Source organism: Mauremys mutica, chromosome 3 (genome assembly GCF_020497125.1).
Source record: "Mauremys mutica isolate MM-2020 ecotype Southern chromosome 3, ASM2049712v1, whole genome shotgun sequence".
Classification (NCBI taxonomy): domain Eukaryota; kingdom Metazoa; phylum Chordata; order Testudines; family Geoemydidae; genus Mauremys; species Mauremys mutica.
The window spans coordinates 153,988,811-154,013,357 of record NC_059074.1 but is presented as its reverse complement, the minus strand read 5'-3'; the positions used below and the strand labels follow the sequence as shown (position 1 = coordinate 154,013,357).

The 24,547-nt window shown below is 46.2% G+C and overlaps 1 protein-coding gene across 1 annotated transcript in view; it reads right to left on the bottom strand.

The window, feature by feature from the left end:
• The window catches only part of PPP1CB (protein phosphatase 1 catalytic subunit beta), a 61,990-nt gene that overhangs the window by 26,147 nt on the left and 11,296 nt on the right, over nt 1-24,547 (bottom strand). Inside the window, exons 2-4 of the mRNA XM_045009520.1 lie at nt 17,163-17,294; nt 812-1,042; nt 354-458 (exon numbers count right to left, since the gene is read on the bottom strand). Of these exons, the coding sequence (XP_044865455.1) occupies nt 354-458; nt 812-1,042; nt 17,163-17,294 (468 nt within the window). The remainder of the gene's footprint in view (nt 1-353; nt 459-811; nt 1,043-17,162; nt 17,295-24,547) is intronic.

Sequence of the window (24,547 nt, the reverse complement as noted above, 5' to 3'; positions counted from 1 at the left end):
AACTTCACATTAAACTTCAGTCTGATTCTGAAGGAGAAAAGTGCAATTTTTGGTTTTGCATTTTCTGTTATGTAGCACAATGACCTAGGCATATTGGAAGATAAATGCAAAGATCCTGTTCCTGAGCACAACAATAAGGGAGAACACAGAGTGAGGATGAGGAGATGAACAGGAATAAGCCACCGTTATCTTAATGGTGCCATTAAAGTTACTCTCAATGGTAATTTAATTGCTATTGTATGCAACATGGAACAGTGTTTTAGTCTGATCCTGGGCCAGAGATTGACACTAATTATGCAATGGATAGGAAAAATATAACTACATTCACTGTCAGATTGAAGTAATTATCTTACCTCCATGACAGCAGAAGATCTTCTCATCCACAATGGCTGCAATAGGCAGACAGTTAAAGCAGTCTGTGAATGTCTTCCAAAGTTTAATATTAAATCGCCGTTTGCCTGCAGGAACAGAATAGTCTATTATAAAAGGAATTATATAGCCAACCTACAATGTACATTATACTCTGCCAAAAGTCTGAAAGTTGAATTATTCAAGTTTCATAAAACCTGTAAAGATCACCTGTTAAAAGCATTTCAGAGTAAATTTACTTCAAGTAAAGACCACATATGTAAAACCAAGTATTAAGAGACATAAGCTGTGTTTCAAAATAATTTATGGAAAGCTTTTCCTACAGATTGCTTTGATAAATTCTTGCAATGAACAGTCATTATTTGGTTAAAAATCTACTTTCTAGTCCTACAACATATTGTTAAATAGAAGCAACTTTTGAGAACTAGAAGGTTTTGCTTACATTCATCATAGAATCCATAGATACGATTAATGCTAGCACACTCATGGTTTCCTCTTAGGAGAAAGAAGTTTTCTGGATACTTGATTTTGTATGCCAGTAATAGGCAGATGGTTTCCAGAGACTGCTTGCCTCTGTCTACGTAATCTCCCAGGAAAAGATAGTTGGCTTCTGGTGGGAATCCTCCATACTCAAACAATCGAAGTAAATCTGTATATTGCCCATGAATGTCACCTGAATAAGGTAAATTTAAAGAAATAAATATTAGTACAATATCATAAATACCTTACTGAAACCAAGACATTGAATTAGTACTCATTTTAGAGGGTCAGTTAAGAATTGAGAGGCAGTTAACAGACTGATATTGTGGAAAGATCTTTCAGATGGTCTGTTGAGAATGGATAAAGAAAACTAAAATTGAAGCACTCAATCTATGGAAATTGACCACAAGATTTGCAGTGTCAGTTCCAGAAACATTCTGAAGGGTACAAAATCTTCCTTTCCATTTAACTAAGTAGTCCCTGGAAAAGATGGGAAATTCCAGTTTATTTGTACAAATTTAAACGTAAATTCAGAAGAAAGCTGACTTGATCAAACTAATACATAGAAGGTGGCAAATCTAACTATTTTTAAAAAGCAAAGCAACTTGTAGGTTTACCACCACACTCCACTCTCCTTCCAGAACCAATCAGTAAAGAAACTGGACAAATCAGTAGAGGTAGGTGATGCATTAAGCTATTCTAAGTTTGTTTTATACCCTAAAAAGTCAACTGTTGACCTGCTGGTCACCCCGGCAATATTACAGCTACTATACAATGTCACTGGACAAGGTAGCTTGGCTAAGTGCCTTCTTTCATGTGATTTTTTTTGTGTGCGCGCAATTTGCTATACCACACAGTACAGAACTCTTGAAAATCATATCCTATACAAAAGATATCTAGCAAGCTTGCAAGTAGTTATTAAAAACTGATACAATAAATATTATTCTGACAAATTATTCAGCCAGATTCACCTACCACTTACCATATATTCCACAATGGGCCACTTCCAAAAAAAATAAAAAAAAATAGGCAGGCTGCATGGTGCAACAGTTCTGTCATAACTAGTTGGCACAGAATACCATATCACCCAGAGGCTGGCTAACTATAACCGTGTAGATGGGTGTGATGGAAGAATAGAAACCTAAACACTAAAGAATTCTTTACAATTACGTGTGTACAGGAACGCAGAGTAGCTTACAGAACAGATCGCTGACAAGGGGTTCTATTCCTGGCTCTGCCACTTGTCTACTGGGTGACCTTGGGCAAGTCACTTCATCTTGCTATGCCTCAGTTTCCCCATCTGCAAATGGGGATGTGATACCTTCCATTGTAAAGCCCTTTGAGACCTACTGTTAAAATAGCTATGTATCCTTGCTATTTGCAGCATTCATCGCATAAGCATACACTCTTTAAATCAGTCAGTAGTAAGTTTATACAACTTGACCCATTTAGGTTTTGACTGATTTGTGGAACATTTCAATGTGATCTAGGTTGACTGCTGGCAAAATGGTGAAGTGCCTACAGTGGTCAAGCAAAGATTCTTCTTGTTAATTGTAAGCCAGTCTCCGTCTCAGTTGCCAGAGGCTTTTTGAAGAAGCAAGCCCAAGCTCCTCTCCATACTCTACACACTTAGGTCCATGTCTTTTTGGCTTCTCTGTTTCAAGTTCAAAATGTGCAGAAGCTAACAGGATTTCAGAACCACACCCATCTGTAGAATCTTTTTCATGCAACAGAACACAAATTGCCACAGAAAAGGTGGATAGTGTAAGAGATAGATAATATAATATTTTATGGAGTGATCCACAACATGATTAGATAGGTATGGGACATCACGATGGATATCAAGAGTATCCCAGAACAAGCTCTAAGCTGTGTGGCCACGCGGCAGACTAACAAGGGCCACACAAGTGAGCAGTGAGGAGAGGCACCTCTCCTGAAGCCCTGGGCTGCTGCAGCAAAAGAGCGCTAGGGAGAGTCCTCTTCCTGTCTCAGTCTAGAGCAGCCTGCATCCCAAACCCTTCATCCCCACCCCCGAGCCTGCAGCCTAATGCCCTGTCCCAGCCCTGAGCCCCCTCCCGCACCCAAACTCCTTCCCCAAGCCCATATCCCCTCCTGTACCCCAACTCCCTGCCTCAGTCCAGAGCCCTCACCCCATCCCTCTGCCCTAGCCCTGATCCCCCACCGACACTCTGAACCCCTCTGCCCCACCCCCACCACACATCACCTGCATAATGATGCACATAACAAAATTCATTCTGCACATGGATATAAAAGAAGAGGAAACATCATAATTCCAGGACAATTTTTTTAAAAGGGATATTAAACCTTATGCTTCAGGGTTTAAGCCAATCTTTACCAACAACAGATCAGGATGAAACTTAACACAGGAGGCAGATTATCCCACATCTGCCTTTCCCAAGATCTCTGAAGAATCTGGTACCGGTCATTGTCAAACAGGATAGATGGACCTCAAATGGGATCCAGTCTGGCTATTCCTCTTAAAATGTTCAAGAACCACTAAAACAGATAGTCATATATATATATTTTATTTCATGCCATGTCCCTGGTCCATTGGGGGAAAAAAGTAAAAGAATATAAGCTTATTAGCTTGGTGTATGGCACTGGTTTTCAAACTTTTTTCATTTCCGGACCCTTAAAAAAATTCAAATGGAGGTGTGGACCCCTTTGGAAATCTTAGTCTGTGGACCCCAAGGAGTCCACGGGCCACGAGTTAAAAACCACTAGCGTATGGAGTTAAAGCTATTGCTGTACACAATTCACTAGGTTAAACAGTTATGCTGTTTATTCCAGAGAAAGATACGTAGCTTCTATAAAAGGGGCCCAGAAGCCAATTTAGTGTTTGAGGACACTTGCTATCCTGGACCTGTCATAATACTAGACAAACTGCATTATTTGACTTCGTATCTAGTGAAGTTACTGATTCCTCTGAAGAGAAAGATAGCTAAGCCCATGTAAGCAAATTCCTACAGTGCATACTGATGCAGTGAGGCTTTCACCTTAGATATACAAGATAATGGTCACAGAAGAATAAAGGGATTTTGCTTGTTTAAGTTTTCCTTTATAGCCTGGTAACTTGTAGACAAATACTTGGACGCACACTGACCTAGAACTAGCATCAGACAAAGATCCCAGATGCTGCAACAATGACAATGGTAAACTGACAACGTTTGTAGGCCACAAACTGAAGCAGAGAGCTCTCCTTAAGACCCCACATTTAGGGCAGAGTAGTGTTAGTTGAATGGGTATACATATTCTCTCTACATACATCTCTACTTCCAATAAGCCAAATTTAACAATGTAACAATGTAAGTATATGGAACCTCATTGTCAGGCACCAACTAATTACTGTACATGGATAATCAATAAAATATTTGGGTAAAGTTTCATAATATTTTATTTGCAATTAGACCCACAGTCAAGTGTTGAAAGAGGATAACTGGACAATATTTTGCAGAAACCATTTTGTAAGTAAGCCACGACTCCACAGTTAGAGAGACATTTAGTAATCTGTTCAAGATGCCTGATAGATACAAGTTTGAGCTAAACTGCAAGTCAGATCTGAAGCCTGCCAGAACAAGAACTACATTGTTTTTAAAGAGAAAATTGGCATAAAATGAAAATGTTATATGAAAGGTATTGGCTTATGTAACCCACATAAATCCCAAACATATGAGTTAATGTAATTAGTAGGCCAGATGATTAGTGTAGCTGCACATTGTTTTATTTATTTTAAGACTAGTTAAAAAAAATTATTTCTACCTGTACAAGAGCTTCTCTTAGTCACCATACATAGGACTCAAGCTCCCCAAACATCAGAAACATGCTAATGCCTATATCAGAGGTGAGCAAAGTATGGCTCGTGGGCGAGATCGGCCCCCTCACGGCTTTGAATCCAGCCCAAGGGATTGACACTCTTGTGGCACTGCAGGCCCCACACTGCTCCCAGAAGGGGCCAGCACCACGTCCCTGTGGCCCCGGGGGGACGGAGGCGGGGGGAGAAGAGCTCTGCATGCTGCCCTTGCTTCTGGGTACCTCCCCTGAAGCTCCCACTGGCTGGGAATGGGGAACCAGCACCAATGGGAGCTTCAGGGGAGGTATCCACAGGCACGCGGAGCCCTCTGCGCTCCCTCCCCCAGGGGCCACAGGGACATAGTGCCAACCACTTCCTGGAGCGGTGCAGGGCCAGGTGGCTGCACGTCGCTGCCACCCCGGAGCCACTCCAGGTAAGTGGCACTAGGATGGAGCCCACACCCCGAACCCCTCCTGCACCCCAACTCCCTGCCCTGGGCCCCCTGCCTGCACCCCAACTCCCTGCTGCACCTGCACCTCAACCCCCTTCCCTGAGCCCCCCCCATACACCCCGCACTCCTCCTCTGCCCCCAACCCCTTGCCTTGAGCCCCTTCCTGCACACCACACCCCCCACCCTCCACACTCCCTCCCACACCCCAACCCCCTGCCCCAGCCCTACATTCATGGCCCTGCAAGCAAGTTCCCCACCCCAATGTGGCCCTCAGGCCAAAAAGTTTGCCCACCCCTGGCCTATATCATGTTCTCCTGCAAGTTATCGCTACTTAAGTTTAGCTTCAGATTTGTTGCCCCATCATTTTCCGCACAAAGAACACCCTCAGATAAGTTGGATCCAAAATTTAGCTTAAAGGGGCATGACTGCAGGTTTGCCTAGTATAATGAGTCTTCTGTTTCAGTTTGGATTAAAATATCCCCTTACATCATTTCATTAGTTTCACTTTGGCTTTTTTACTCAGTTTATTGTTCATACCAAGTGAAGTACAGAGGGTTAACAGCAAAACTAGATTAGTCTTCAGTTTTAAGATAATGTATAATAGGCAATGCTTTTAAAAAAAAGTCATTTAAGATGAGTTTGCCATTAATATTAGGACATTGGTAATTAGAAAAATCCCTGTGATCATATAGCACAAGTTAGGAAAGTTGATGATTTCTGCGTGACTGGTGTAATCTAAGGTCTGGAATGGCCCATGAAAGTCTTTGGGCCCACACATATGAGCAAGTTTGAACCATAACACTTCAGTATTGAATACCTAATTCAAGAAATTCAGGATTTTAAAAGGCAGCATCATAGTATTGTTCATTACATGCAACACTTCCTCCCTATGTAAAACCCTGACAAACAAACTGGGGGGTGTTTACTAACCAGCATTGGGAACTATATTGTGCTTGTACACCAATTACTGCAAATATCCAGCATTAACTTTATAAAGAGGTTAATAAGGAATTACGTGGATTTTAGGTTTACCAATAGTTATCTGAAAGGACCTGCCAAAGCTTGAAGAGTTCATTATTTAGAATGAAATCAAAGTGGTTTAAAAATACACATCCAATGTAATTACATAAGACAGTGAATTTTAAATTTTCGTTTAAATTGCTTTAAGTGAATGGGAATCCATTCTGAGAATACAACTGAATTAATTAAATGTAGCAATGTATGTCGGTTAAAGGACTTTACATTTTGCATACATTTTGAAATGAACATGTTCTCTTATGATGTAAGTGTTTATGCTATGTTTTAATGTGACTCACCATTTACAGAATAATACACTTGAAATTAGATCAACACCCCAATCCAGTGGTTCTCCTCCTCTAGGTGTGGAGCCACACAATTCGCACTACAGAAAGATAAATTTAATCACACTACACCCTAAATGCTGACAGTCTTTCAGAGTAAATGCTCTGCCAACTGTCAATCAGCTCTTCAGTATTAAATCAACATAATTTCTTATCTAGCTAGTGAAGACGGCTATTTTTGAAACCCACATTACCCAAGGCCATTTGGCATGTCACTGAGGGCTTGGCTACACTTGAGAGTTGCAGCGCTGGTGGAGGCTTTCCAGCGCTGCAACTTAGTAACTGTCCACACCTGCAAGGCACATCTAGCGCTGCAACTCCCTGGCTGCAGTGCTGGCTGTACACCTGGTCTGGTTGGGGTGTAGCGATTGCAGCACTGGTGATCCAGCGCTGCTCGTCAGGTGTGGACACACACCAGCGCTGTTATTGGCCTCCAGGGTATTAGGAGATATCCCAGAATTCCTGTTCAGCCACTCTGCTCATCAGTTTGCACTCTACTGCCCTGGCCTCAGGTGACCAGCCCTTTAAATGCCCCGGGAATTTTAAAAATCCCCTTCCTGTTTGCTCAGCCAGGTGTGGAGTGCAATCAGTGAATCTTTCCAGGTGACCATGCCTCCACACGGCAAACGAGCTCCAGCATGGAGCAATGGCAAGTTGCTGGCCCTCATTAGTGTTTGGGGGGAGGAAGCTGTGCAGGCACAGCTGCGCTCTAGCCATAAGAATTATGATACCTTTGCCCAGGTCTCAAAGGACATGCTGGAAAGGGGCCATGACCGGGACGCGCTGCAATGCAGGGTTAAAGTAAAGGAGCTGCGGAGTGCCTATTACAAAGCTCGCGAGGGAAACCGCCGCTCCGGCGCTGCCCCCACGACCTGCCGTTTTTACAGGGAGATGGACGCGATACTTGGGGGTGACCCCACTGCCAATCTGATGACCACGATGGACACTTCTGAGCCGGGTGAGGGACAGGAGGAGGAGGAGGAGGAGCGGGGGGTGGAGGAAACCGAGAGTGAAGCTACTGGGATGGGGGAAGACACCCCAGAGTCCCAGGAGGCATGCAGCCAGGAGCTCTTCTCAAGCCAGGAGGAAGGTAGCCAATCGCAGCAGCCAGCACTTGGTGAAGTACAAGCAGAGGAACGGGTTCCCGGTAAGCGGCTTTTATTTTCAGCATGGAAATGTTTCGGGAGAGGAGGGGGGGGTTAAGGCTGCATGCATGCATGCCTAGATGTGGAATAGCCCATTGATGTGGTCTATCATGTCGCGGTAATCTGCTGCAGTAATCTCCTCAAAAGTTTCAGCCAGAGTGTGGGCAATGCGCCTGCGCAAGTTTATAGGGAGAGCCATTGTGGTCCTTGTCCCAGTCAGGCTAACGCATCCACGCCACTGTGCCGCGAGGGATTGGGGGGGGGGGGGGCCATTGCTGCACACAGGCAAGCTGCATAGGGGCCAGGGCGGAATCCGCATTGCTGTAGAAGACCTTCCCGCTCTTCCCTGGTGACCCGCAGCAGCGAGATATCTTCCAGGATTAACTCCTGTGGAAAATGTTGGGAGACTGTTCAGTGCAGATGCCCCCTGTAGCTGTTTGCTGTCCCCAACGCACAGAAACCCCTGCACAGCCCTGAAGCAATCCGTCCCCCTTACTCACCATTTCGTGGCTCCTGTTGGGTTGTGTGTGCTTTGTTTGGTTTGGGAAAAGTATGCTAAAGTGAAGACTGTAAACTCCTTCAGCGTGTGGGAATTACTGTCTGGATGAGATTATGAACAATGCTACCCCTGTTAACTGTTGCCATTTTTGCCTTTCCAAAAGCGACCTTGTCTGCTGGACTGCCTGTCTCCGCCACTGCACAGAGGCTACAAAATCTCAGGAAGAAGCCGCGAAAAACCAAGGAAGACATGCTGAAAACAGTTATTGATCACTCTGCTAGAGAGAGTAAAAACCTGCAGGACTGGAGAGAAAGGGAAAGCAGGATCCGCCAGAGAAACGCAGTGGCCAGGAGGAAAAGCACAAAGCAGCTGCTAAGCATCCTGGCGCACCAAGCGGACTCTATCCAGTCACTCGTAGCCATGCAGGCAGAGCACTACCGTGCTACCCCACCGCCACCCCCGTCCCAAAGCTTTTTCCCTTGTGCCCCAATGTCAGCTCAAAACCCCCTTCCCCAGCATCCAGGTTCTTACCACCACCAGCTGCCTCCAACACCTGTACGTTCACCAACCAGCCCTGAGAACTACGACCCTTACCCTCTGCACTCAACCCCCATCACCATGCAGTATAGGCATTCTGAAGTGCAGCAGTCATTGCACAGCACTCCAGACAGGACATATGCAAACTTGTGACTGTACAGTTCACCAACCCACCCCCCTGCCCTTTTAGGTTCCCAAAATGTTGTGTGTCTGTCAAGGAAGAGAAAGTTACTCACCTTGCAGTAACTGAGGTTCTTCGAGATGTGTGTCCCTGTGGGTGCTCCACTCTAGGTAACGGTGCGTCCCGGCACTGTCGATCGGAGATTTTCGGTAGCAGTGCCTGGTTGGGGCGCATGCACCCAGATGGTATCTCCCGTCTAGTTGGAATCTTCCTGAGTGCGTGCGCCCCACACCCTCCTCAGTTCCTTCTCTACCGTGGAGAGTCATCTCAGTACTCCAAAGTAGAGGGGAGGAGGGTGGGGAGTGGAGCACCCACAGGGACACACATCTCGAAGAACCTCAGTTACTGCAAGGTGAGTAACTTTCTCTTCTTCTTCGAGTGCTGTCCCTATGGGTGCTCCACTCTAGGTGAATGTGTAGCAGTACCCACTATGGTTGGTGGGACTTTGGAGATACGGCAGGGAATACTGAAGATAGTACTGTATGACCTACTATTGTGTCTGCCGTGGTGTCTTGCGTTAAAGCATAGTGTTTTGCAAACGTGTGTTCAGATGACCATGTAGCTGCTTTGCAGATATCGGGAATGGGAACGTTGTGTAGGAAGGCAATGGATGCCGACATGGCTCTAGTGGAATGAGTTCTAACGCCTTCAGGCGGTTGAAGATTCTTCGCACGGTAACAGGATCTGATGCAGTCAGAGATCCACTTGGACAGGCGTTGTTTAGAAATAGCCGTGCCTTTTGATCTTTCGGCAATTGAAAGAAAGTCGTGGAGACTTGCGAAATGGTTTAGTCCTGTCTAAATAAAAGGCAATTGCTCGCCTGACGTCGAGAGTATGCAGGGTTGCGTCCTGTGGTGTTTTGTGAGGTTTGGGGTAGAAAGTTGGAAAATATATAGGTTGGTTGAGGTGGAAGGTCGATACCACCTAAGGAAGAAATTGAGGATGCGGTCTCAAAGTGACTTTATCTTTGGAAAAGATTGTGTATGGAGGGTGGGCCATCAAGGCACTTATTTCTCCAACTCTCCTTGCTGATGTTATGGCAGCTAGGAAAGCCACCTTCATGGACATATGGAGATCAGAGGAGGTAGCCAAGGGCTCAAATGGAGGTTTCATGAAAGCATGAAGAACGAGGTTAAGATTCCATGTAGCCACTGTTGCGTGAATTTCAGGGTAGAGATTTTGCAGGCCAGAGAGAAAGCGTTTAATGGTGGGGTGTGTAAAGAATGAGTACCCATCCAATAGTTTGTGGAAGGTGGTAAGCGCCGCCAGGTGCACTTTGATGGAGCTAAGCGAAAGTCCGTCCTGTTTTAGTTCGAGGAGGTAATCTAGAATGTTAGGAAGGGTCACATTGTTGGGTGCTAAATGTTTATGTGAGCACCAAAGAGCGAAGCGCTTCCACTTCTGAAGGTAGGTTTTGCGGGTGGAGTCTCTCCTACTGTGCAGGAGGACATTTAGGACTTGCTCGGAACAAGCTAGTTCATGGGTTTGGAACCATGAAGGAACCAGGCCGTGAGGTGGAGCTTCTGGAGTTGGGGATGAAGGACCCGCCCATTGTCCTGGTAAAGGAGGTCTGGCCTGTTGGGGAGAGCCCATGGGTGACGGGAGGACATGCGGAGAAGGTAAGGATACGTCTGTCTTGGCCAAGCCGGGGCAATAAGGATGACCTGGGCCTTGTCGTCCGCGATCTTCCGAATAACCCTGTGTAGTAGAGGGATAGGCAGGAAGGCGTACAGGAGGTAACTGTTCCATGAAATGAGGAATGCATCCCCTAGGGATGCAGTCCCGAGTCCCGCCCTGGAGCAAAACGGGGGGCATTTTCGATTTCGGGTCGTGGCGAAGAGATCTATTGATGGAGTGCCCCAGTGGGAGAAAAGGTGTTGGAGTACTGCGGGGTGCAGTTCCCACTCGTGTTCTGTGGAGAAGTGCCTGCTGAGTGCATCGGCAGTAGTGTTGTGGCAGCCTGGTAGACAGGAGGCGATGATCTGTATTCGATGTTGTATGCACCAATTCCAGAGTTGAATGGTTTCCATGCAGAGGGAATGTGATCTGGCACCCCCCCCGTCTGTTTATGTAATACATACATGCTATGTTGTCTGTTAAAACTCGCAGATATTTGTTCTTTATAAGGGGAAGAAAGTGAAGGCATGCTTTCCTCACTGCTCTGAGTTCTAGGAGATTTATATGTAGATGCGTCTCTGATGGAGACCATCGACCTTGTGCTCTGTGTTCTCCTAGATGCGCTCCCCAACCTATCAGGGAAGCATCCGTGGTGAGCATGAGCATTGGGGATCGTTGCTGGAAGGGAACCCCTGCACAGAGGTTTTCTGGACTTGTCCACCATTGTAGGGAAGTTATAACATTGGGAGGAGGAGTGAGCAGCATCCCTAAGGGATGTCTGCTGGGTTTGAAATTGGAGTTGAGCCAGCCCTGGAGGCATCTCATACGTAGCCTGGCGTGTTGAACCACGAAGGTGGTAGCTGCCATGTGACCAAGGAGCTGTAGGCAGATTCTTGCTTGTGTCCTGGGACGAGTAGAGTGTGTGCGTATGAGCTGTGTGATAGCGAGGAATCTGTTGTATGGGAGCGAGGCCCTGCTCTGGGTTGTCTCGAGATGAGCTCCAATGAACTCTCTCTGTTGCGTGGGTATCAGGGTGGATTTTTGGGTGTTTATTTGGAGACCTAGGCTGTGAAAGAGGGAGATGGTGAGACGTGTGGCTTGAAGTGTGTCGCCACAGGAGTCGCCCTTGATGAGGCAATCGTCTAGATAGGGGAAAAGCGTGACTCCGTGTTTGCGGAGGTGAGCCACAACGACGGCTAAGGTCTTGGGAAAAACTCTTGGAGCCGTGGAGAGTCCAAAAGGAAGAACTCGGTATTGGAAGTGATCATATGATTGTGAATCATAGGAAGCGTCTGTGAGCAGGATGAATTGATATGTGGAAGTAAGCGTCTTGTAGGTCGAGGGCTGTGAACCAGTCCCCATGATCCAATGCGGGTATTATTGTGCCCAGTGTGACCATCTTGAATCTTTGTGTCCTCACGAATTTGTTCAGTCGGCGTAGGTCTAATATAGGCCTCCATCCCCCGGACTTTTTCTGCGTTAGAAAGTAATGGGAGTAGAAACCTGTCCCCTGGTGTTGCGGAGGTACAGGCTCCACTGCGCCTAGTTGCAGAAGGTGAGCCACTTCTGTGCGAAGTAATTGCTCCTGAGAGGGGTCCCTGAAGAGGGACGGGGAAGGGTAGGAGGGTAGGAAATAAAAGGGATGGAGTAACCGGTCTGAACTATTTCGAGGACCCAGCGGTCCTGTGTGATCCGCTGCCAGGCATGCTGGAAATACTGGAGGCGGTGGCCAAATGGGAAAGTAAGTGGTGGAATCAAGGGGCGGTCGTGCAGACCCTCGACCAAAGCTTCAAAACTGTTGTTTATTGCCCTGTGGACGGAAGGAGGTGGCTTGGTTTTGATTTTGTCTGCGTTTGGGAGGTCTATTACGATTCCGAGTTGTGTCGTACAGTCTGGATTGAGGGCGATAGTATTGACGTGTGCGTGGTCTTTGATAGGGTTGGTATCGCTGTCTCCTGGGGAGAGATGGTTGAATGCCCAGGGTGCGCAGTGTCGCTCTGGAATCCTTCATGGTATGGAGGAGTTTGTCAGTTTTTTGGGAGAAGAGTGTGTCCTTGTCAAATGGGAGATCCTCCACTTTAGTCTGGATTTCTTTAGGAATGCCGGACGCAGAGAGCCATGAGGTTCTGCGCATAACCATAGCAGTTGCGGTAGTACGGGCTGCTGTGTCCGCCGTGTCTAAAGACGCCTGTAGGGCTGTTCTGGAGATTAATTGTCCCTCAGACAGGATTGATTTGAAGTCTGCTCTTCTGTCCTCTGGTATGTAGGAGGCAAATTCGAAAAGCTTATTGTAATTATCGAAATCATAACTGGCGAGGAGGGCAGAGTAGTTAGCAATCCTGAACTGTAGTGTAGAGGATGTATAAACCTTGCGTCCCAGGACATCAAGGCATCTAAGGTCTTTGTCTTGAGGGGTGGGTCGATATTGTGACTGTTTGGTCCTCTGTGTCACTGCATCGATGACAAGGGAGTTCGGTGGTGGATGAGAGAATAGGAAGTCTGTGTCCTTTGCAGGAACGTAATATTTACGCTCAGCCTTCTTGCAAGTTGGTACCAGAGAAGCTGGGGTTTGCCAGAGAGTGTCAGCTGGCTCCATGAGTGCTTCATTTATAGGGAGCGCAATTTTCGAGGGTGCAGACAGTTGAAGGATTTTAAGGAGTTTGTGTTGCTTCTCTTCTAAGGGAATATCCTGGCTGATCGCAACCCTCCGCAAAAGTTCTTGGAACTGTTTGCAGTCGTCCACGGTCTGTGGAGGTGGAGGGAGGATGGCTTCATCTGAGGCTGATGGAGAGTTAGGATTAGGCGAATCAGGATATGGTCCATAGCTCCCCGGTTCAGGAGGGGGTTCAGGCACCCTGGAAGTGGATGGAGCAGGAGACTGAGGTACCGAAGGAAGGTGATTGACAGGAGGATTCTGCTACGGGTACCACTGCAGCCAAGGCATGGGGTAGGAGAACCCAGGCATCACCCACGGAGGGGCAGCATAGGGAAACTGAGGCTGCTGAACTTGAGCCGTGACCTGAGGTTGTAAAGGTGCCTGTGGAGGAGAAGCAGGAGGGGAGAACTCTGCCTGCTGTTGCAGTTCAAGGTCACCGTCGGTGAAAGCCATTTCAGGTGGAGAAAGTGGCAGGTCAAGGAAGGAGTTCTCTGCTTCCAGGAGTGGAGAGTGAGGCTCAGGTGGCACTAAAAGGTCACTTTGAGTGAGCAGCTGTCGTTCCTGCTCTCTAGGCTGAGCTAAGTCTACTCTCTGCTGTAGCTGTTTACTAGGAGAGAGTGACAGAGTTTCCTGTTGTATTGTGCTTGGACGCCCCCTGCAGGGGGTCTGCTGCTAGTGCACGGGTAGCAGAGTGGCTGAGTGCCGACCCTGTTCTCGGTGCCGAGGCTGATCGCGCTGTCAGCACCGCAGCTATTTTTGTTGCTGAGGCAGAGCGCGCTGGCGGGATCGCGGCTGCTTTCAGCGCTGAAATTGACCAGGCTGAAAGCAGCGCGGCTGTTCTTGGTGTCGGTGCCGAATGCACTGTCGGCACCGCTGCTGTTGCTGGTGCCGAGGTACATGGTGCCGGTGTTGCAGCGTGCCTGGGTGCCGCAGAGGAGCGAGGTGTCTGTGCCACAGCCGTTTGCAGCGCTGAGAGGACCGAATGGGTAAGTGCCTTCCCAGCGCGGGAAGTCTGGTCCCTGCCTTTCAGCTCTGTCAGAGCAGTAGCCGAGGCATTTGAAGAGGCTGAGGCAGCTGTCTTTCCTGCTGTCAGCACAGGGGGTAGGGATCTCGCCGGAGACCCCTTACCCTTGTTAGAGTCTCGTTTGTGAGACTTCCGCTTCGTGCCTCCGCTCCAGGGAGGGTGAAGCGACGCTCCCCACCGGTTCTGATCTGGCTGGGGAGCGTGTGGGAGCGGGTTCCACTTTTCCCGTCTCCGACAGTGGCTGCAGGGATTTCTCCATCATGATGATCTTGAGGCGCAGATCCCTGTCACGATGAGCTCTTGATTTGAGGCTCGCACAGTGTTGGCACTTTGCGGGGATGTGGGTGTCCCGAGGCACTTCACACACTGGGAGTGACCATCTGACCGTGGCATGGAGTCCTGACAGGAGATGCATCTTTTGAAACCCGAAGCTCCTGGCATTGTGAATTAGAGATGGGCGAGGAAAGTGTCTCAATGGGAGACAAGCCTGAGGGTTTTTTTTTTTTTTTTTTAAACTAAGGCTTTGGCTACACTTGCATTTCAAAGCGCTGCCGCAGCAGCGCTGCCGCGGCAGCGCTTTGAAGCGCTAAGTGTAATCAAAGCACCAGCGCTGGGAGAAAACTCTCCCAGCGCTGTCCGTACTCCACCTCCCTGTGGGGAATAACGGACAGCGCTGGGAGCGCGGATCCCAGCGCTGGGGCTTTGACTACACTGGCGCTTTGTAGCGCCGCAATTTGCAGCGCTGCAGAGGGTGTGTTTTCACACCCTGCTGCAGCGCTGCAAATTTGTAAGTGTAGCCAAGCCCTAAGTAACTAATTATGTAACTATACTAAAGGAAGGGAAACAACTGGGAAGTAATTAATAATTATTTCTATGTTTCCTACAGAGATCAGGGAAGAGAAGGTAGCACTGCTCCGAGTCCCGTCTTCAGCCGAGGACGGTTGAGAAGGAACTGAGGAGGGTGTGGGGCGCACGCACTCAGGAAGATTCCAACTAGACGGGAGATACCATCTGGGTGCATGCGCCCCAACCAGGCACTGCTACTGAAAATCTCCAATCGACAGCGCCGGGACGCACCGTCACCTAGAGTGGAGCACCCACAGGGACAGCACTCGAAGAAGAAGTTATTTTCTTTTCAATAAAACAATTCTTGGCTTTGAAAACAGTCTTTATTATTGCAGATAATGAAAGATACCGTAGCCCAGTAAAGAAACGGGCACTGCGAATCATTTTAGGGAAAATTGAACCCTACTAACAATGTAACCACTGCACTTCACTCCCGTGCAAGGCAGCAAACATTACTGTTGGCTTTCAGCCTCAAATTCCTCCCTCAAGGCATCCCTAATCCTTGTAGCCCTGTGCTGGGCCTCTCTAGTAGCCCTGCTCTCTGGCTGTGCAAATTCAGCCTCCAGGACTTGAACCTCGGTGGTCCATGCCTGACTGAATGTTTCACCCTTCCCTTCACAAATATTATGGAGGGTACAGCAAGCGGATATAACCGCGGGGATGCTGCTTTCCCCCAAGTCTAGCTTCCCATACAGAGACCTCCAGTGCGCTTTTAAACGGCCAAAAGCACACTCCACAGTCATTCGGCACCGGCTCAGCCTGTAGTTGAACCGGTCCTTGCTCCTGTCAAGCTTCCCTGTATAGGGTTTCATGAGCCAAGGCAGTAACGGGTAAGCAGGGTCTCCAAGGATCACAATGGGCATTTTGACATCCCCTACTGTGATCTTCCTGTCTGGGGAAAAAAGACCCTGCCTGCATCTTCCTGAACAGGCCACTGTTCCGAAAGATGCGTGCATCATGCACCTTTCCAGGCCAGCCTGTGTAAATGTCAATGAAATGCCCACGGTGATCCACAAGCGCCTGGAGAACCATAGAGAAATACCCCTTCCGATTAATGTACTCTGATGATAGGTGGGGGGTGTCAGAATAGGAATATGCGTCCCATCTATCGCCCCTCCACAGTTAGGGAAACCCATTTGTGCAAAGCCATCCACAATGTCCTGCACGTTCCCCAGAGTAACGGTTCTTCTTAGCAGGACGCGATTAATGGCTCTGCAAACTTGCATCAACACGATTTCAACGGTCGACTTTCCCACTCCAAACTGGTTCCCGACCGACCGGTAGCTGTCTGGAGTTGCCAGCTTCCAGATTGCAATAGCCACCCACTTCTCCACCGTCAGGGCAGCTCTCAATCTTGTGTCCTTGCGCCGCAGGGTGGGGGCAAGCTCAGCACACAGTCCCATGAAAGTGGCTTTTCTCATGCGAAAGTTCTGTAGCCACTGCTCGTCGTCCCAGACTTCCATGACGATGTGATCCCACCACTCAGTGCTTGTTTCACGAGCCCAAAAGCGGCGTTCCACGGTGCTGAGCATTTCCGTGAATGCCACAAGCAATTTAGTGTCACACGCGGCAGGCGACTCAATATCGTCGGACTCCTCGCTGTCACTTTGGAGCTGAAGGAATAGCTCAACTGCCAAACGTGATGTGCTGGCGACAGTCATCAGCACAGTCCTCAGCAGCTCGGGCTCCATTTCCCTCAGAAATCGCGCTTCACACAGAGAGTAAAACACAGCAAGAGACTCACAATGGCGCCAAACATGGCCGGAACAACTGTGACTGCTGGGATGTGAAGCGATGCACCACGGGGCGTTGGGACAGGAAGCGGAATGACCCGCACCCTTCCGTCCCCTTCCCACAACGGCAAAGGTGGGACGAGGTGCTCTGTGGGATAGCTGCCCACAATGCACCTCTCAATACAGCGCTGCAAATGCTGCAAGTGTGGCCACACACCAGCGCTAGTAGCTGTCAGTGTGGCCACACACCAGCGCTGTTCCTACACAGCTGGATGACTAGCGCTGTAAACTCCCAGCGCTGCAACTCTCCAGTGTAGCCAAGCCCTCAGACAAAGGTGCAAAACCACCAAAAAACCATCTTCAATTTATTATGTTTCCACCTTTCCCAACAAAATGCCAATTTTGAAGTATACACTAGAGATATAAGACAAGATACACACGTATTTACATACCACAGATTTTCAGCGGTGCCTCCAGTTCCAGGAGAATAGGCTGGCTAAGAAAGATTTCTCGTGATTTTATGCACAATCCTCGAACTTCTGCTTCTGTCATCTGCACGATCTTGCCAGGACGACATCCTCGCACTGAAAAGCAAAACAATTTTTGCATGTAAATATCACCAAGGCACACTTTTGTTTAGGAGGATTGCACAGTGGACACCTAGCTGCCATACGACTAGGCTTTTATCCACACATTTATACTGCTTTCGTCACTAGTGTATTACAGGAATAAAAAGTATTCTATGTTTGAACTATCGGGGGGGAGGGGTAGAACACTAGTATCTAGAGTTCAGACATCCTTATTGTATCAAGAACTTGAACAATTTAGTTTTCATTTTAACCTTGATCTGAAACAAATCACGTTCTAGCATGGTTTGTGTTAAGGCAACATTAGAAAGTTTAATTGGAGAAGCTTCTATAATGACACCAAAACTCGCCTTTAAAAAAAATTTAAGTGTACCACAAAAACATGTCTGACTAGTCTCCAATTCCTATTGAAGAGCTATCTTATTTCCTGCTTTTATGAAATATCTACTGGGGAGAACACTTAACTTCTTTATTGAACACACCAGGGCTCCTTCATCCTTCCTGGAGTGCCACCCTCCCTTTCCCCCTCTATCGCAGGAGTCCCTGCAACTCCCATGTTCTCTCCCTCATGCCTGGGGGCTACTGTGTCCCCCATTCTCCACGCCACCACATGCTAGGGCCCACTCATTCTCCCCTCACCCTGTGTTGTGTGCCCCCCCATTCCCTCCCTCTGAGGTGCCCCCATTCTCCATACCCATACCAGCAGTTGGGTGTGCAGCACCACTGCCCCTTCCCCATACCAAGGTCCCCAAATCTCCAGCCCCACTAGGGACTGTGTATCCCCCATACCAAGATATATCTCTCTCTCTCTCTCACACACACACACACACACACACACACACGTACACGTCTAGGAGATAAGTCATTCAGGATAGCAATATATTCAGCTCTTGGGAGAATGGGCAGAGGTGAGATATTGGAAGGCATTAATGAGTTCCATCAACCAGTTCTTTGATCTACTGACAATTGCAGAAGAGCTTGAAGCTCTGGCTTTACTAAACAGAGAAAAGGCGCTAGTGTTCCTTACTTTCCCTCTTTTGGTGTTTTGATTTCCCCAGAAATCAATTAGGTACCATTTACTGATGCCTAGAACATTCCATGACATTTTAGGATTGATCAGATGCAGAATTAAAAGTTATCACATTAGCCAGACAAATATCAAGACATTATGGCTTCGCAAGCTCAACCAACCAACCAGACAGAGCATTCCATATGTAGGTTAGGGTGAAATATTCCTTGTTCTATGTTCAAGAGCAGGATCCAGGAACCAGAGGAAACTGACAGCTGTTCTAGTAAGGCAGAGCAAGAGAGTACTGGTACTCAATGGTAGATCAAATGTGGATGCAAGCAAGGCTAAAGGATACTCCTATAGTTGATAAAGAAGAATATGGTATACAAAGATAGGGGCTGAAAGCCTCTTACTATCTGGTGGTCAATTCTGATGGGGTTATTTTTAAGTGGAATCAAAGGGGCTGAAAGGGACAGCGCTGAAGGCCTCTTTAACAGCTCAGGGAGGACGATCACAAAAGACTATCACTTCCTGGGAGGGACAGTGGAAGAGCAACACCAGCTTTCTGAGGGTCTCTCTTCACTGAAGTTTGCCCAGGCTTTGGGTTAGCCTCTGCCCCAGGTTCAGAGGTGCTTTAAACTGAGGGTATAGATTAGAGCTCAGCTCCAGTTTAACTAGGGCGGGAATACACCCACTTCGCCGTGAAGCCATAGGGAAAAAAAACAACCACCCACAACAAAACAAAAAACAAATCCTGAATGTTAAGAGTCCTACAATGCCCTTTGCAGAAGTTGCCCTGAAGGACAGACAAGTTCTCATAATTGACTAGGAAAGAATCCTAGAGCATCTCAACACTGAAGACTAAACACTTTTTGTTAATGCCGAAATGTTCTTCAGCCCAGTCAAAATAATTTTACCTCATGACTCAAGTATGTAATCCAAAAGGAAATGTGTGGGATAGCAAGCCAAGATGGTCACTGAATGGTCATGAATTTAGCAATCAAGCACTTTGCTCTAAAAGCATTGCAATTCCAGGGTGCAGTAAAGTAAGATCTAAATCACTAATCATTTATTTACATCTGGTTGAGACTTTACAAAATTAGTTTCACTTGTGCTATTGCAACTTTAGATTAAAAAATTAGAGGCTTTTTAATAAGGGTAGCATAACAGGCAAAACACAAGAATATTAAAAATTAAGAACTGAGCCTACAAACACTTAAATCCATATGCAACTAACTGCACTAGAACCATTGAAGTCAACAGAACTATTCATGTGAATAAAGTGTTTGCATCACAAGGAGCTAAAATTATATGTATTCAAGATTTTATGCTAAAGTTTTTATCACTTAAATAGTTTCAGTGTTAACAGAGTGTAGACTTTCAATCCATGAACAAAGTTAATTAACTTTTTATTCACAAGCTAAAAAGTTTTCAAAAACAGAAGCCTAAACTTCGGCTTAAACCACCTTGCACCTCCCCTTACTTTCAATTCTAAGTCAAGAGTTTAGTATTGTGGGTTACAAAAATTGCTTTCAAATCCCAAAATCATGTCAAAAGCTCCCTTTATATTTTATAACAAAGTACAGAAAGAGGTAGTTATTCTTTTAAGTAATGCAACTAATTCAAAATTGATCAATTTGAAACAGGTGTGTTAACCAGTAGTGTAGGGTCACATGGACAGTTACACCTATAGTTCCCTTTCTTGTTCTCTATCAAGCACAGAAGACATTCTTGGCGGAAAGATAACTTTACCTAAATATTTATATTAGCGGCTCCATTGTGGCCAAAGACGACCTCAACTACTGCAGCTTTCTTCCTATCCAGCCTCTAAAACAGTGGTCCCCAAACTTTTTATGTCGCTCCCCCTCCTCGCCCATAATGTAATCTTCCCACACACCTCTGGGACCTGGGCAAAGGAAAGGGGCCGGAGTCAGGTTCCCACCATGCTCTCCCCCCTGCCAAATGTTCCTCCACACCTGCTGGGGAGTCATGCCCCACAGTCTGGGGACCAATGATCTATAAAAGGTGGGTCAATTAGTTCATAAAGATAGAGTGCACTCACGTACACAAGATACAGGAATTCATTCTTTTCAAAACAGATTTTCAGGAAATTTTTGAAATCAGAGTAAAGTATAGTTGGGATAACAGTATTCCTATGTTGTACATTTAGTGAAGTCCAGTGCTTCTGTGAACATCAAAACACTAATTTTCATTGCACTTGTTTCCTAATATGTTCCCATAATAGACATATGCATATTTTGAGTATATAATACTTGATTTTCAAAATAGCAGCCAAATAGAAAAAATCTATTCTTTTTAACCATCAAAAGGTACATCTATACAACAGAAAGAAATCCCAGGAAGCAAGTCTCAGAGCCCGGATCAGCTGACCTAGACTCCCAGTACAAGGCTAAAAATAGCTGAGTAGACATTCCCACTTGGCCTGGAGCCCAGGCTCTAAGAACTTCACCATCTTGGTGGATTTCAGAGCCGGGGCTTCAGTCCGAGCAGGACCGTCTACATTGCTATTTAGTCTTGTAATGCGAGGCCCAGACACTTGAGCCAGGTTCCGAGTGTCACTACCGTGGGGGTTGGGAGGCAGGCAGGCATTGGTGCTGTGTAGATGTAACCATAGTATCATACTGCTGATAGTTAAGAGCTCAGGACTGGGAGTAGGGCAACTGGACTGTTAAGTTTACAACAATAGGTTCTTGGGTCAAAAAAACTGCTGAGTAAACTGATTAAATAAGCTATGGCCCAAACACAAGCTAGAAACTGCTTTGTTCTATTGATGCATGCCAGCTGTAATACTAGACTAATCGACAAGAACAATGCCAACATGTCACATCTTGTTAGTTAAGAATTTTTAGCCACATAACCATACTAAGATTAGAAATAAAATAAACAGGCAACTCAGATCTTGCATTCACTAGGAATAAGTGTTTTAACATATGACCCAACATGTTAGTTCATGTGCTAAAAACACCTTTTCCTAGCAACGAGAAGGCCAGAGGCTAAACACAAGAGTTGCGTCAAGAGCCACATGGGTGTATGGGCTTTCAGTTCTGAACATATTAAGAATGCTTGCTGAATGGTATTCTTTGGAATGTTTTCCTTTAGCACTTTATATAAACACACATTCTGGAAGTATTCCAGCCAAAGGAAGTGATGAATAATGTAAAGGCCTCACAGTTAATAGCCCTTGCACTTGTGTTGCAAACTGAGCAAGCAACACACTAAAATGCCCCCTCACTCCTACAACATTTTAGTTGTTTGTATTATGTGGCAGCATGTAGGTATTGCACTGTGCTAAGGAATTACTGTAAAAACACAGCAAAGAGAGTCCCTGTCCTGAAGAACTTACAAAGTTATAAAGCTTCAATAATGTTATGGTTGGCTTTAAATATAAAAGCGATTAATTAATTTTGAAGCTTTACCTAAAGGCTCTTGTCCAAGAATGATATCAAACTGTATGCAGCCTATGACTCAAACTATAGTAATTAAACTTCACTTTCCTTCAAGAAGCAGCAAAGAATCCTGTGGCACCTTATAGACTAACAGACGTTTTGCAGCATGAGCTTTCGTGGGTGAATACCCACTTCTTCGGATGCAAGTGAAGAAGTTGCATCCGAAGAAGTGGGTATTCACCCACGAAAGCTCATGCTGCAAAACGTCTGTTAGTCTATAAGGTGCCACAGGATTCTTTGCTGCTTCTACAGAACCAGACTAACACGGCTACCCCTCTGATACTTTCCTTCAACAAATTGTTGTTTCTCTTGATTTAATTTGCCTTGTCAAGAACGTTAAAAATGTCTAATTTTCCCTTCCTTTTCTAGTTTGGGAGTAAAATGAGTTTTAGCATGTTCTCATCTAATTTTCAATGTATACTGCTTCATCTACTGATGATCCTACAGATAATACTGAAAGAGCACATATGTAGCAAAAATACACAGGAGACTATATCCTAACCAGAAAAATATGCTCCTCTGTAGATTAAGCACATCTACCACCCATTTCTTTGGGCACTTACTACATCCACAAAAAGAAGTTTTTTAAATATGTAAAAACACAGTAAGCCTTTATATAATTCACAGTATCAAACCAGATACAAAGTCAAACTTCTTATCTCATTAATTACTTGACCAGCAGACCAATGCCTAGGAGTTTTACAAGGTCTGAGCTTCTTGACGACTGGAAAAGGGAAAACAAAGCAAGCTTCAGAACCAAGGGATTTTTCATGAAGAATATGCTGCCAACAGCCTCCATGGATTTACATTTAAGAAAAGCTTTAGTATGAGAACAAGAGAGGCAATACAGCACATGGATAGAGGTAATCTGAGGTCATCTGGTACCAAATCACTCAGGCATTGTCTCTACCAAAAAAAAGCATTCTTAAGTTAGCAAACTAGTTAATTAACTGAAGTAAAATCCTAGTGAAGATAAGGCAGCTTTGTAGGTTCAACTCAAGTTAGCAGGTTGAGGTAAACTACCTTCCACAGTGACAAACACTGGGAAAAAGTTAAAACTATAAAAAACTATACTGCAATGTGTCCCCACATGGGGAGTTATACCAGTATAACAACAGTTTGAATTCACACCTTATACCAGTATAACGTCCCTACATATAAGCTCAAAGACACTGATATCGATAGCAAAGTCCACTCCCAGAAAGGTGATTGCATTTGCCTTACCAGATGCAGATGAAAAGTGGTACTGCCATCCATGTTACCTTAACATCTAACAGCAATCTTGGATCCAATACCCCTCTAATACTGCAAGTCTGTTATAAATGGCACACTAATCTATCCAACTAGGTACAAGCATGGCTCTCACCATTTCTTATTGCTTCTCAGAGCCTACCAACATTAACTTGGTTTTTAGCTGGATTGGGCTTCAATCATCTAGCAGCCTTCCAGACACATAGACCTCCTATGGGCACTGCATTATCTGTTCCACTGTATAGATGCAGAGTCAGACATGAGGGGGAGACAGAGCTGAGCATCTTCAGTACAATGAAGACTCCACCTCTCACATCTCCTTACCTAGGCTAGTTCTGTCACAGAAATCATGAATTTGAATAAAGTCCGAGACATCTTGGAAACAACTGTAAAACACATTTGATTAGGCCCAAACTGAGTGGCATTATGACCTGAAGCACAGGATCACAACGCCTGGAGTGGGAAGCTGTACTCATCCATAAAAGACAGGAGCTGTCATCGAAAGAGGTGTGTGGGATGGGCTCATTCTCCAAAACTCTGCCTGCCTGCCCCCCCCAGCCTCACCTTTCAGCACCCCCACTACAATCTCGTGTATGCTAATGTTGTGAAGTTACATCATTTAGTGACCTTTCAATTACTTATCTTTTTATCTTGCACTTCTGCTGGGAAATTTACTAAAATTTCCATGAGAAAACTGTAGCCTTACTAACCCTCCAGAGCAGCTTCTAGTGTTAGAGGATAAACTGGAACTCTGCAAGAGGGCCCTCAGACAGACTTATAACTGTTCTTTCTTTGGAAGAAGTCGGGACTCAGAGGATAAAGAATGAGACATTTTCAGAGAATAATCTACCCTGTCTTACTAGGGACCACAATTGCATCAATACCTCATAAGCAGTGGAATTTAAGGCAGATGATACACTCAAGAGAGTTGTCTTCATTGCACAGTTAACTCAGGGTATATCTACACTACAAGTGCTACAGTCATCCACACACCAAACCTCACCCAAGACTGTGGTACTTGATAGTCAAAGTAGCTGGCCAATCCTGGGATACAGGCTAAAGCCTGAGCACTGCTTACACTCAGGGTATGGCTACACTTGCAAATTTGCAGCGCTGCAGCAGGGTGTGAAAAAACACCCTCTGCAGCGCTGCAAACTGCGGCGCTACAAAGCGCCAGTGTAGTCAAAGCCCCAGCGCTGGGAGCGCGGCTCCCAGCGCTGTCCGTTATTCCCCACAGGGAGCTGGAGTACGGACAGCGCTGGGAGAGCTTTCTCCCAGCGCTGGGGCTTTGACTACACTTAGCGCTTCAAAGCGCTGCCGCGGCAGCGCTTTGAAGCGCTAATGTAGCCATAGCCTACGGCTGGTAACCACCTCCTTTTACACTGTGAGCATAGGCCAAGCCACTCAAATGCTGATAGTCAGGGTCATCCCTACTAATTATGGTGCCCTATGCAACCCAAGAACTTACTTTCCCCCCACTGCCCGCGCTCAAAGCCTGCAGGGCCACAGAGGCAGGAGATGTG